At 40.5% G+C, this 15,063-nt stretch overlaps 1 protein-coding gene across 1 annotated transcript; it reads right to left on the bottom strand.

The window, feature by feature from the left end:
• Positions 1-1,203: 1,203 nt before the first annotated feature.
• On the bottom strand, positions 1,204-3,194 carry LOC126583855 (xyloglucan endotransglucosylase protein 1-like). Its single transcript, XM_050248389.1, has 3 exons — positions 2,498-3,194; positions 2,181-2,374; positions 1,204-1,899 (listed from the first exon to the last, which is right to left on the bottom strand). The coding sequence occupies exons 1-3, from the start codon at positions 2,774-2,776 to the stop codon at positions 1,485-1,487; spliced, it is 888 nt and encodes a 295-aa protein (XP_050104346.1). The 5' UTR covers positions 2,777-3,194; the 3' UTR covers positions 1,204-1,484.
• Positions 3,195-15,063: the final 11,869 nt, after the last annotated feature.

A 15,063-nucleotide genomic window follows, 5' to 3' on the forward strand; every position in this document is an offset into this window, starting at 1 on the left:
TAGTTTTAGTTGGGCTTTTGAAAAGATTAGCGTTTGTTCCAACTGGATTTTCGAAAAGAGGCGTTGGTTCCAACATATCAAAAGATTTATTTATCGGGCTTTCGAAAAAAGATGTTAGTTCTAATTGGACTTTCGAAAATGGGATATTGGAAAATAGAAAGGAAAGTATTTTAGGATTTGATTTAAGAGTAAATTGTAGCAATGTTCCCTCAACTTTAATCAAATTGGAGCATTGGTCCCTCAACTAAAAATCTATTACCATTGGTTCCTGAACTCATCAAAATGTGTAATTATGGTCATTTTCGTCAACTTTGTCAGAATTTTGTCAAAATAAGTTATGTTGGAAGGACCATTGCTACAATTTGGGTCTCTCAACTAATCAAGATGTTTAGCTATGGTCATTTTCGTCAACTTCATCAAAATTTTGTCAAATGAGTTATATTGGAAGTACCATTGCTACAATTGGTTAAAGTTTGAGGGACCATTGCTCCAAATGAGCTAAAGTTGAGGGACAATTTCTCCAATTGGATTAAAGTTGAGAGACCAATGATAATGAATTTTTAATTAAGGGACCATAGATGCACGTTTTGATGCGTTGAGGGACCAACGGTAATGGATTTTTAGTTGAGGGACCATTGCTCCAATTGAGTTAAAAGTTAAGGGACCATTGCTACAATTTACTCTTGATTTAATTAGTGATTTTATATGATTTAATTAGGGTTTTGATATGATTTAATTTGTTCTAGGTTTTCTTGTCTTGTAGACAAAGGATTGTTTTGATTTATTTCCTAGTATTGCTCCTTTGTAATCTTATAAATACCTCCTTATGGAGAAGAATAAATTATTGAAGTAGTATTTTGAGAAAAAAAATGGTATTAAAGCCAGGCAGCGAGCTTGTACTGTACTGCCACGTGATGGGTGGGTCCCCTTGGCCCTGCGCGATGATGGTGGGTCCCTTGGTCCCGCGTGTAGGGTGAGCCCCCTTGACTCCACGTGGTTGTCGATGTGTGGATCTCCCATGTATAACCCACTAATTGGGTCCCATGTGAGGGGGCGTGTTGAAATGTCCCACATCGACCGTATCAATGAGAAAAGAAGAGTTTAAATATCCTAATTCCACACTAACACTGAGGCCTTTTGTGATAAAACCCCACACCTGACGGATTGTGCATATGATAATTATCAAGTTGAGAACAATATCGGTGTTGTTGGAAGTGGGCTTTTTGCCCGTCTCTTTGATAATTCTACAGATACATGTCAATGAATGCATGAGATAGCTATTTTCAAACTTCAAAGGCCAAAGCTTTCTTCATGCAACATTGTTACTATGTTGTCGTGACTATATTTTTGTAATCCCATGGGAATAATTAATTAGATGTTAGAGAGTTTTGTTTTTGTGGTCAAGTAGATATGTTAGAGAGATTAGATAAGTTGCACAAAGAAAGAAAGAACACGGAATGTGGGATCATTTGGCACTGCTTTCCCTAGAAGCCATAGATTCTTGAATGCTTGCATTCGCGAGGGAGACCTTTGTTGAACTTAATACGGTCAGTGCAGTAGTCATAGACCATGAACTTGCTCTGCACCCATCGAAGCCTGTTTCGCTCTGCAGCATTGAGCCCTTGGTTCTTCCATGAAGAGCCGACTGCTGATCTTTCCGTAGATGTGGACGCACAAGATGGTCCTTGTGACCCAAGGCAAGCGTTGATGTTGAAGTTTCTGTAAGAGGCAGTGAAAGGAGCTAGGCTCCAGTCAGTCTTCACACGCCCACCTTGTGTTGCCCAGTCATCGGCATTCCAAAAGGTTGCATAAATCCCCATGGATTGGTTTTTAGGGAATGGAAGACCAATTGATTCCAAGTTGTTGAACACTCTAATTTTACTGTCATCTACCAAGAATCTGCATGACAGTTACATATGAGTTCAAGGTGAGTGCAATAAAATTTTGGGTAAAGACCAATACCGAGTACCAACCTACAATACTTGGTAACTAGTCGATATTCGGTTAATATTTTGTATATAACCTCAAGTTTATAAACTATTGTAGGCTGGTATTTGGTACCACCAATTAAATTTTTTCTAAATTCTAGTAGAGATGGACTAATTCGGGCAGACCTTTGTCAGAGACGTGGTTTACAAATATGGTCAGGATTATGATATGTGTCGTTGAGTGGTACTTACATAATGCGCTTGGTGTTCCAAACAATGGAGTAGGTGTGGAAGTCCTGAGTGGGATCGAACCATAGATGGAATTGTTGTTCCTTGAGCCCTTGTCCTTGGGCGTAGACATTAGTATGGATAGTGTAGGGTTCCCCAGTTGAGTTCCCCAGAAACTCAAAGTCAATCTCATCATGATTTGCACCTGAAGAAGATAACTGCACATGCATGCATGCATATGTTTCAATAATTAGCAATGCACAAGCAATATTTATGAAAATACCTATCAAATAAAACTAGGACCAAATTTTTTTTTAGGGCTAGGGATTGAGAGTTGTTACGTAAAATGTTGTCACGGTACCAGCTGAGTTCCCAGGTTGCAACTTGAGTTGCATATCAAACCTTCCAAATAAGTACGCATTCTTTGATTTGAAACCTGCTCCAGAAGATTTGTCAAGGGCGAGTGTGATAATTTGTCCATTTTCGAGAACCTTAGCGTGTTGATCGCCGAACATAACCTCATAGTCTTGATAGAAATTACCGGCTGAGGCAACGACGGCCATCAGAGAAATTGTGATCGAACAAAGAAAAAACAACATCGAGACCTTAGAAGAAGACATTTTTATTTGAAGAATTTTGTATAGGACTCAAAACTCAAATTGACGTTGGTTAGGATAATTTGGAAAAACAAGACTTTGAAAACTATTCAGAAACAGAAATGATCAGAAAATGAGGAAATAATGTTGTTACAAAGTTTCTCTTCAATGGACAACAATTTCCTATCAGAGAAAAAGCAATTTTTAAAAGTAATCTAGATTTTCATTTAAAAAGTAAAACTAAGAATACAATCTAAATTAATCTTCAGATTGTATCTCAGTTCGTAAAAATTGTTTCCGAAACACAAAATGTTGCTTATAAATTGTAGGCAGAGTGGTATGCTGCGTTTGAATAGATCATGCTGTATTTAGAATATTGAGATTGAATGTCCAAATTAACGTGGTTTCCCATTGCAAATTGGGATTGTGGCCATGCGACAAACTAGCTACATATTTTTTGGATGATGCTGTTGTTATTAGTCTATCTGAATGAATGGGATTGTTATATCAAAAACTAAGACTTCCCCTGATCATCATAAATGTTGCCCTTGTGACTATATTTAGGATACTAATTAGTAACTGTTGGGATCTAGACGAGATAATGCAAACACTGTTGACCGATTAATCAAAGAGGTCGATATACAGTTGTTGATGCACAAAACCGGAGGGTCTTGGAACAACGTAAATCCAACCGTGAATCTGCAAGAAAGTAAAGAACACAAGATGTATCGTGGTTCACCCCAATGTTTGGGCTACGTCCACACTGATGTTGATTGTATTTCTTTGTAACTGTATGTATGGATTACAAGTGTGAGGGGAAGTCCCCCAGAGAAAGAAAGAGTTGGTGAGAGCCTCTATTTGGGGATGTTAGGCTTGAGGATTGTGAGGGTGATGAGGAGTCCCTTTTATAGACTAAGGGCTCCTCCCCTTTTACATAGATCATGGGCTCAATGTCTGGAAGCCCAAGTAACGAGGCCCAATATAATATGGTACTAATAGTAGTCCCCCAAGTCTTTAGTCAAGAAAGTCTTTTGGTTGGAGACTTGAAATTCAGTCCATGTGTGGACCGAAGTAACTAGATGTCGTATAAAATTGAATACTCGATATGAGGCGGTGCTCAATGTGAAATGATGCTCAACTAGAAGTAGCACATGTTGCGAGGCTGCTCGGCTTGTGGCTTATGTTGCCTTGGTTGGCTCGGCTTGTGGCGTTGAAGGTGAGAGAGTCCCTTTTATAGAATAAGGGCTCGCTCCTCAATACATAAATGATGGGTTAGAGTTGATGCTTGTGGCGAGGCGATTGCTCAGCAGGCGGCGATGCTCTCTAATGATGGTGAGGGAGTCCCTTTTATAGAATAAGGGCTTGCTCCTCAATACATAAGTGATGGGTTAGGAGTGATGCTCGCGGTGAGGCGGTTGCTCAGTTGGCGGCGATGCTCTCTAATGAAGGTGAGGGAGTCCCTTTTATAGAATAAGGGTTCGCTTCTCAATACATAAGTGATGGGCTAAGAGTCTCTCTCTAATGAAGATGAGGGAGTTCCTTTTATAAAATAAGGGTTTGCTCCTCAATACATGAATAGTGGGTGCTCTATAATGAAAGTGAGGGAGTCCCTTTTATAGAATAAGGGTTCGCTCCTCAGTACATAAATAATGGGCTGAGTCCCACAAGTATTTTTCATGAGGCCCAGTTGCGGAAACCCAATATATGGTACATAGTGCAGTCCCCCAAGTCTTCAGTCAATAGAGGCTGTTGGCTGGAGACTTCAAATTCAATCCATGTATGGGTTGAAGTGGCGGTTGTTCGGAGGCGGTCTTTGTATTCCCTGCACTGAAGCTTTGTAGGTGAAACTTTGCAAGTGAAGCTTTGAAGCTGGAGCTTTTGTAAATGAAGCTTTTGAAGCTGATTGACATGAGTAATGCTCATGAATGTTTATGTTGATTGACATGAGTGATGCTCATGGATGTTGACATGAGTGATGCTCATAAATGTTGACATGAATGATGGTCATGCATGTTTATGTATGATTGACATGAGTGATGCTCATGAATGTTTATGTATGATTGACATGAGTGATGCTCATGTATAATTTTGGAGTACTGAAGTACTTTTGATCACCTAGTGGGTGATAATAGCGGCAGGCTGCCGAATAATTTTGGAGTACTGGACGTACTTTTGATCACCTAGGTGATAATTGCGGCAGGCTGCCGAATAATTTTGGAGTATTGGACGTACTTTTGATTACCTGGTTGGTGATAATAGCGGCTGATTGTAGAATAATTTTGGAGTACTGGGAGTACTTTTGATCACCTGGTTGGTGATAATAGCGGCAGACTGCCAAATAATTTTTTAGTATTGGGCGTACTTTTGATCACTTGGTTGGTGATAATAGCGGCAGGCTGCTGAATAATTTTTGAGTTCTGGACGTACTTTTGATCACTTGGTTGGTGATAATAGAGGGTGAACATTTAAGTGGAGGGGTGAAGGTTGAAGTTTGAAGCCATAGGGCCTGACTCTTTTGGGCATATCAGCCTTCGCCCTCCACATAATATTCCAGCCCACTATTTTGGGCTTGTGGGCTTGGCGACATTTTGGCCTTTTTTTATATTTTTTATTACCCTCTGTTGGGGTTATACAGATGTCTCCAAAAGATAAATCACATCATTCAAAACAAAGGTTTCGACATAAAAACTTCGACAGTTGCAAATCGTTGGTGTGTACTGCACCTACTGCATACTGGGTTGTTGCAAATCTTTTTCCATGTGCGTACTGAGCCTACTGAATGTTTTACCTTTTCCTTTCTCTTTATTTTTCTTTCTTTTGGCAGATGACAGACAAGGGAATAATGCCATTTCCTTGTTTTTGTAAAGGCAGATCAGGAGAGATGAGGATAAGATATTCTTTTTTCCTTCTTTTTCCCTTTTTTTTTCCTACTTTTGCTTTTGTTTCCTTTCTCGGCTTTTCTCCATGAGCAACTGCTTTGGATATGTCGCTTGATGACATGATTAAGGAAATATTCCTTTCTTTAAAGTGATAGCTGTTTGGACAGCCTTTTCGACACCACCCATTTGCTTTTCTTGATTTTTTTTTTTTTTATCCTTAATCTCACAGTTGGCGCACTAGTTCCAGATCCTCCAACGCTTTTTCCAGAGGTGGTGGTGTCGTAAGCGAGCCAGACGATGGAGAATTGACCCCAACCGAGCTTCCTCTAAGCCACATAGCGGCCGCCGTTGAACTGATCGCCGACCTTGACGGCTTGGTAGCCTCCTTTCCTGTAGGGGTCGATGCTCTCATCGTCCTCCTTCGACCCAGATGAAGATGAGCACGACATTGATCCAACCAGGTTTTTCTCATTTCCCGATCCAAATTCAAATTGGGTTTCCTGAATACGGACCCAAAACCCAAAAAGCGATGGCCTTTATCACCCTTCTTTATGTCAGAGATTGGAATGGAGGATTGTGTGATGTTCAACAGAAAGGCTATTCTCCTATCTCCTCCACCGCTAGGATTCTGTACGGTAACTGCCATGCTGTCACCGTTGCCTTTTCTCTAATCTCAAAATCTCTAGAGCGACTTTTGTTGCTTCTTGTTTCTTTTTGTTGTCATCGCCTGTATATCCCCATAATTCAGCCATGCCAGAATGTGAGACAGAACCCTTAGGACTCCATTCAGATCCATCCATCAGTTTTGGAACCTTTTTATGTGCTTTTTTGGATTTCTTCAGTGTCGAAAAAGGTACTGGTTGTATAAATGGGTTTTTCTGTAGCATGCTCTTAACATGGAGTACTTTCTGTCTATGTTTTTCAATCTTCCTCTTCATCGAATGATCTTTGGACTTGTCTTCGAAGAACTTCGAAGAAGAGGGACTCGACGGAGGCATAAGCAAGAGAGCCACCGGAAGCGTCCTTGGTGGACTGCTCGAAGAAGTCGTGAATGTCATCGGTGCTGATGTTTGCCCTCCATGTCTTCTTCCCCTTCCTGGAGGTCCTCACTTTCTTGGGTCATGGTGGACAAAGAGATTGAGAGAGAGAGAGGAGTGTGGCTCAGGTCGGGAATTCTAAAAATAGAGAGGGAGTCTGCGAAGGTTTTCTGGAAAAGGCCAAAGAGTGAGGTTTTCTGGGTTCTTGGGTTTCTGCAGTTTCACGGTGGTGAGATGAAAAGATGAAAGAGAACCAATATACCTTTTCGTGTCGATTCCCACAGACAGCGCCAAATGTTGATGCACAAAACCGGAGGGTCTTAGAACAACGTAAATCCGACCGTGAATCTGCAAGAAAGTAAAGAACACAAGATGTATCGTGGTTCACCCCAATGTTTGGGCTACGTCCACACTGATGTTGATTGTATTTCTCTGTAACTGTATGTATGAATTACAAGTGTGATGGGAAGTCCCCCAGAGAAAGAAAGAGTTTGTGAGAGCTTTACTCTGAATGTGAGAGCCTCTGTTTGGGGATGTCAGGCCTGAGGATTGTGAGGGTGAGGAGTCCCTTTTATAGACTAAGGGCTCCTCCCCTTTTACATAGATCATGGGCTCAATGTCTGGAAGCCAAAGTAATGAGGCCCAATATAATATGGTACTAATAAGAGTCAACTAGTTCTCGTAAAAAATTGGAATGACATGACACAACTCAATTACAACTCGTAAACCTAACCATGGCACATGATAGGAGGGTTTTTACATGTGCTTATAAGTAGTTGAGTTATTTCTCATATTGTCAATTGGTTTTATAATGGAACCTCAACTTTCATCATGATACAACCTCTCCACACACCATCAACTCTCAACACGTCCCCGCATATGTAACTGATTTTCCAACCTACACATGGACAACAAGTGAGTGACGCATGGAACACCTGTGGCCTTTTGGGCTTTCACACAAGGGACAACTTGCTATGATATTATGATGAAATTGAGGTTCCATCATAAAATTAATTGATAATATGAAAAGTAGTCCAAGATTATATAAACCCTTAGCTGGAGTTTATAAGGAGTTGAGTTACTACCTCATATTGCAAATAATTTTAGGGTAATGCTAGAGAAATTAAAATTTTTAAACCGAATTTGCAAATCAAATGATGTGGTTGTAGATGATTGAATTATTAACCAAGTGTCAATTAATGTACTTATTTCTTATTGGTGACACATAATTTGGTTTAAAATTTTGGTCTCAACTTTCTTTAGAAAGAATATATATTACATGAATTGGCAATGCAAGCAGTGGAAGATGCATGGAGGGGCAGGGGGTCAGATGACCCCCCAAACTTTGGTGAACATCCATGGATACTTGGGTGCTGACCCTCCGAATTTAGGTAAATGTCCATGAATACCTTGGGTGCTGCCATTTTGAAGATTAGAGTTGGCTTCATACATGCCCTCCAACTATTTGATGAAATGTCTAAAAGAAGAGTGAATGAAATGGTGATCTCAGTGAATAACAAAGCATCGTCATTCTTGGACAAACATATTAATGAGATGCAATGATATCAAACATTGTTAGTGTGTTCAAGATAAGTGTGTTTCTTTGTTAAGCATTCATATGGGAGCAGCCTTGGAACATATTAGTTACCCTCATAAATGAGACATTAATAGGTGTGCAGTATGCCATTCCAAATGACTTCAGGCCTACCAAGATTCAATGAAATGGCGATATACATGCTATTTTTGGTAAAAACAATTGCGCATTGCGCATGCTATTCTTATTGACCCCTATAATATTATTTCATGGATCCGCCACTAAATACAAGAAAATGAATTCTCTACATGAGACCATGGGATATATGATCATCGGGGTTCGGTCTCGCTTTCAAACTAGAACCTTGGTTGCTTGCTTCCGGTTAGTCTTGACAAGGCCGCCTCTTGTTGCCCAGTCATCTGCATTCCCCAAACTCGAGTAAATCCTCATGGGTTCGTTTTTAGGGAATGGGACTCCAGCTGATTCCAAATTGCGTAACACTCTGATTGGAATCTTGTCCACCAAGAATCTACGTAACATTTGCACAGTTATTAGAAAGTTGTTTATCCATAGGTAACTGTCCAACACCCCCCTTCACGCATGGCATCTGACTTAAAAGAAATTAATTAAAGGTTAGTGCATGTAGTACAATTACATAATGCGTTGACTGTTCCAGACAATCGAATAGGTGTGGAAGGCTTTTGTGGGATCGAACCAAAGGTGGAACTGGGGAGGTGAGTGACCACCCCTAATGCCAAACAATATGTAATAATATAAACTAGGTATATATACAGGTAATTTAAGTAAAGGGATATTCATTTTTTGAAAAAAAAAAGAGGATTAATTGTGGGACTCATTTCACATTAAACTTTAATAATCTGAACCGTCTATTAGGTAAGTCACGATTTATAGATCATCATTGCAAAACTTGAATAAAATATGAAACCCTTTGCTCCTTAAATTATCACGATGAAATTCCAATGCTTCTTAGAATATAGCGTTCATCAATTTCTTTGAACTCAATTAGATGCCTCAATTATTTCTAATTTGGCTAAATTTTGCGAGGATGATTTATGAAGTGTAACTTGAAAATAGACGGTTTGGATCGTTGAAATTTGATAGGGTGTGAAATCCCCCTTTTTTCCAATCCCTTTTCTTAAAGAGTAGTATACATATAAATATTGTGGCTAGCTGGAGACAGATTTGGAATTTAATAGAAGCTTAAAAGAGAAGCAGGAAGCAGCATAGGAAGGCAGATACTACGTACTTTAAGTATGGCATATTGTGAAGGAAGAGTTGATCAGCTTGTTAATAATTTGCTGATTTTGGAACTAATACAATTTGGCTGGTGCAGTTGACATGCATTATTATATAATTTAGTTGACATTCAGAGTAAAAACAGAATAAATCTTTACATGCAGTTTCCCTTGTGCTCGCAGAGTGCAACGCGACATGTAGCTATTAAACCTGAACCGTTTTAGCAGGGTTGACCAAAAAACCAAGATTTTGGATGGAGTTTTCTACTGTACATATCTACACGGGTTGCAGTACTCGAAACTGATCCCGAATTACTTAGGACATGTTTGGTATTGTATTAAAAAAAAAATCCATAATGAGAGAGAAATAGGAGAGAGAAAGAGAGATGACATGTGACTAGTGTAAAACCATTTTGTGAATGACAATGAATTATGCCGAGAATAATTGAGGGAATAGTTGACTTGGCAATCAAGTTAATGAAATCTCTAGGACTCTCGGTGCCTTAAGGAAATAAACATATTGGAGTCCTAATTACATGCAATCAATTAAGGGCCTTTATTAAGTAAATACAAGGAATATGAGTCATGATGGGACTATAATTGATGAGATATGATTTGGGTTGATATCCTTTCCGATAATAGGGAGGAATTGATTGAAACCCTAGCTATATAACCTAGGAGCCGTCCCTGCTTCCATACCGATAAAAACTCATGAAAACTATAAGCCTATTTCGATAGTAGAGTTTATTGAGAGGTACTGGAAGTAGAAGACTACTTCTACTTTGTTCGCAAGGATCAATGGCTTCACCTTCATAACCATGTCTTCCGAATTCTACAGATAAGTTCAATATAATTAGTCGATCTCTATTTCATATTGATTTGATTTATTCGTGATCCTAATGTCTTGTTGTTGTGATTTCAGAATATGTCTTACATGTGGTATCAGAGCCGCACAACAAGCTTAGGGTCCGATATAAAAGTATAAGCAAATTTGTTTATTGAAGATGATTCACATACTAAAGAAAATTTGCTTATCGTTTTGGTTGGATGCCTTCTACTGTTCCATCTCATGAAAATTGGTTTTGATGCTTCCGCAATTTTGTGTTGGTGTGCAATGATTTCTCATGGTTAATAATATATATAAAATTGGTGTTAATTATATGAGACAAATTATTTTTTACTTATATTTTGGTAAAAATAATTTTTTAATTTGGGTTTTTGGTTATATAATTTTCGAGTTCTACTTTACAACCTAATATTTGAAGCTCGAATTTTTCCTTATGGTTTTGGCTCTCTCGGCACTTTCCGACGAGAATAACTTCTTGTTAGGAGTTAGGAGACGACTTGGGTAAGATTTAATTTGAATTACAATTTGTATCAATTTTTCTTTTGTATAAATTACATGAATTATAATTGTTTTCGAATACAAATTTTCCTACGAATTAATATGGATTTTGGTATTAGTTTCTGGGATTTCATGCTTCTGCTTACGTACTCTTATTCTTAATTAATATCAGTAATCCTAATGATATTCTATTGAAGGGAAGAATTGCATTAAACATGTTGCAATTTTCTAATTATGTTAGCAATCTCCTAATCAATTTAATTTAATGTTGACTAATTTATTTTGGTGTTGTTGTAGACATCAAAATTTCGGTAAATAAATGTTGACCGATAAATCAAAGTTTCAACGCTCATGTATTACATAAATTTTACACGTAGCGTGTGTCTAAACAAAAAATCGAAATAAGTTGGAAAAGTCATCAAACAGGACACGTGTCAACACCTGGCAGAAACAACTTATTTCATCTGGAATATTATATTCAAAATTAGGCCTTGGAAATTTCTATAAATAGAAGGCTAATTCATTCATTCAAAGGAACCAAAATCATTATGCAAAATTCTTGAAGCTCTGAAGCTCTGAAACTCCGAAGCTCTCAAGCATCCAGGTTCCCGAAGAATCAAGAAAGCTCTCTTCGTTCTTCGTTCATCGTTCATCCTAAGATCAAGCCCCAACGGCCCTTTGGATCAATAATCATCCACCAATTCAAGATCAAGCCCTGACGACCCTTGAAAAAAGTGTTCTTCGTTCTTCGTTCATCGTTCTTCCAAGATCAAGCCCCAACGGCCCTTTGGATTAACAATCATCCACCAATTCAAGATCAAGCCTCGACGGCCCTTGAAGAAAGTGTTCTTCGTTCTTTGTTCATCGTTTCTTCCAAGATCAAGCCCCAACGGCCCTTTGGATCAACAATCATCCACCAATTCAAGATCAAGCCCCAAAGGCCCCTTGAAGAACTTCCACCAATTCAAGATCAAGCCCCGACGACCTTTGAAGAAAGCACCATCGTTCATCATCCGTTCATCTTAAGATCAAGCCCCAACGACCCTTTGGATCAACAACGTCGACAAATCCACACATCCAACCGTTCTTCAAGATTAAGCCCAAAAGCCCTTGAAGATCCGTTCATCACTGTTCTTCAAGATTAAGCCCAAAAGCCCTTGAATATCCGTTCATCATCGTTATTCAAGATCAAGCTTTAACGGCCCTTGAAGAAACATTCATCCTCAAGATCAAGCCCCAACGGCTCCTTGAAGATCTGCTCAAATCCACCTTCAAAGATCAAGCCCACGGCCCCTTGGAAGAAACTTCCAACAGTTCATCCAAGATCAAGCCTCAACGGCCCTTGGATCAACGAAACATCCATAAATCAACACCTTACGGAGATCGAATCAGAGGATCAAAATAGAGAGAGATTGTAACCCAAAAACCATCAAATACAAAATATTTGTTTGTGCACGTTGTTCTTGTCTCTTTTGTTTCAGGAATTTTCCGTGTTCACAAATTGGCACGCCCAGTGGGACAATCTCTGCCTCTCATCTCTTTCTCCGTTCACGAAATTCAAGCGCACTTCCAAAATTAATGGCATCAAGAAAGGCTCAGACTGTTCCCGCAACCGGCGTAAAGAACAAGAGCGTCATCGTCGCAACTGATGTCACTTTGGGCATCACGACTCGAAGCATGGCAAGAGTTACTTCTGCCGCCTCTTTCACCTCTGCATCAACTCTGCCAAGGGAACAAAAACACCCAAGGCACGAGCCTTTGATCACCTTAGCCTCACTAAGGGCACCAAGGGGGGAAAGCCCAAGGAAATACTCCGAATCCATGCTCTTCGATGCCTATTCAAGCGGCAGTTCAGCCATGCAAGTCATGACCATTGGAGCAACTTCAATCGATGAGCAGCTGGCTCAAATGAATGAAGCAATCGCAAGGCTAACCCGAACTGTGGAAGAAAAAGACTTGCAAATTACAGCACTAGTCAACCGACTAGAGGCGCAGGACGGCGAGAAACCCAACCTGAAGATTGATCCTCTAAAGAAGGAAGACGACGAAGAAGAAGAGCCTCAAGTGGAGAAAAACAATGTGAAGCCGGAGCCAGACCAAGCAGCGGCACTCATGAGATCTCTTTCTATCCAGCAGCTGCAGGAGATGATCACAACCACCATCAAGACACAGTACGAAGGGAGCTCACATACCTCTTTGTTCTACTCGAAGCCCTACTCCAAGAAGATTGATGCCCTGAAGATGCCAAGGGGTTATCGACTACCAAAGTTCATGCAGTTTGATGGAAAAGGAAACCCGAAACAGCACGTTGCCCACTTTGTTGAAACTTGCAACAACGCAGGGATTGAAGGGGACTACCTCGCCAAGCAATTTGTGCGCTCGCTGAAAGGAAACACCTTTGAGTGGTACACAGACCTAGAGCCTGAGTCCATCAACAGTTGGGAGCAATTAGAGCGGGAATTCCTCAACCGCTTCTACAGCACCCGCCGCACTGTGAGCATGCTAGAGCTAACGAACACAAAGCAGTGGAAGGACGAGCCAGTCATTGACTACATCAACAGATGGCGCACTCTGAGCCTCGACTGTAAAGACAGGCTCTCGGAAACCTCTTCAATTGAGATGTGCATCCAAGGCATGCATGGGGTTTGCAATACATCCTTCAAGGCATCAAACCACGGACCTTCGAGGAATTGGCCACTCGCGCCCATGACATGGAGTTGAGCATCGCCCATCATGGGAAGAAGGAACCGATCGCCGACTACAAGAACGACAAAGTTCTTGGGCCAAAGTTGGAGAAGACTGCGTGGAAACCCACCAAGGAAGCAATGACGGTCAACACATCTCCCGTCAAAATCTCCACACGAGGCAAGGCGATTCAAACTGAAGCTTTTCGTGATCAAGAGATACGTAGACGCACTTTGAAGGAGCTTGAGGAGAAGACTTATCCATTCCCCGACTCTGATGTGGTTGCCATGCTGGATGACCTGTTGGACAAGAAGGTGATCGGTTTGCCTGAGTGCAGACGGCCAGAAGAGATGAATCGTACCGACAGTCCAAGATACTGTAAATTCCACCGCTTCATCAGTCATCCGACAGAAAAGTGCTTCGTGCTGAAAGATCTTATCATGAAGCTGGCTCAGAAAGGAATTATCGAGCTAGATCTTGACGATGTGGTGAAGTCAAACTATACCACTGTCACTTCTGGCTCTTTCGACTCAAAGTCTTTACCTCAACTGCCGGGGGCATCCTCCAAGTCAGGCAAAGTTGAAGGATGGACTCAAGTCACTCCTAAGAAATTGCACAAGAAACATACGTCTTCTCCACAAGTCCGCCAATCGGAAAGGGGGCAAAGCAGCTCTTATCAACCTTCAAAGCAACATGAACGTGTTGAAGATGATGAAATTTCGACACATAGATCGTCCATCCCCATCACAATGCGCGATTTCTTTCCTGAAAACTTATTCAATCACTCGGTCAAGACTCCTTGCTATGAAAATTGCAAGGAATGCCTCTCAAAGATCGTTTGACAAATTCACAAAGCTCCTTGTCCACAAGAGCCTAAACTGCAGGACAACACCGCTCCTGGTCTGCACGAGCATAAAAGGCAACACCAACCGCTCCTGGTCTGCACGAGCATAAAAGGCAACACCGCTCCTGGTCTGCACGAGCATAAAAGGCAACACCAACCGCTTCTGGTCTGCACGAGCATAAAAGGCAACACTGTTCCTGGTCTGCACGAGCATAAAAGGCAACACCAACGCTCCTGGTCTGCACGAGCATAAAAGGCAACATCAATGATCCTCGTTCGCACGAGCCTAAAAGGTGACACCAATGCTCCTTGTTCGCACGAGCCTAAAACTGCACGAACCAAAGCTCATTGTCCACAAGAGCCTAAACTGCAGGACACCAATGCTCCTGGTCTGCCCGAGCATAAAAGGCAACACCAACGCTCCTGGTCTGCACCAGCATAAAAGGTGACAACCCAAGCTCCTCGCCCGCAAGAGCATAAACTGCGTATGGCACCAAAAAAAAATCCGAAAAAAAATATGTATTTGAACTACGTTTGACTTGATCTCTTTCTTTGGAAGGGTACATAGGAAGCTCGAGCATTTGATTTCGAGTTCAGTCACATCAAAATAATAATAATAATAATAATAATAATAATAATAATAATAATAATAATAATAAGGGTTTGATTAAAGTCTCATTGATGAAGGTCAATTTTATTACAAATTTACTTGCAATTTCTTTGTACAAAAT

Source organism: Malus sylvestris, chromosome 9 (genome assembly GCF_916048215.2).
Source record: "Malus sylvestris chromosome 9, drMalSylv7.2, whole genome shotgun sequence".
NCBI lineage: Eukaryota > Viridiplantae > Streptophyta > Magnoliopsida > Rosales > Rosaceae > Malus > Malus sylvestris.

Bases quoted from the DNA above. Each gene is read 5' to 3' on its own strand.
- LOC126583855 (XM_050248389.1), bottom strand. From the start codon at position 2,776: ATGTCTTCTTCTAAGGTCTCGATGTTGTTTTTTCTTTGTTCGATCACA. The intron at 2,375-2,497 runs GTAACAACTCTC...ATGCATGTGCAG, and splicing joins GTACCGTGACAACATTTTAC to TTATCTTCTTCAGGTGCAAA. The intron at 1,900-2,180 runs GTAAGTACCACT...ACTGTCATGCAG, and splicing joins TGGAACACCAAGCGCATTAT to ATTCTTGGTAGATGACAGTA.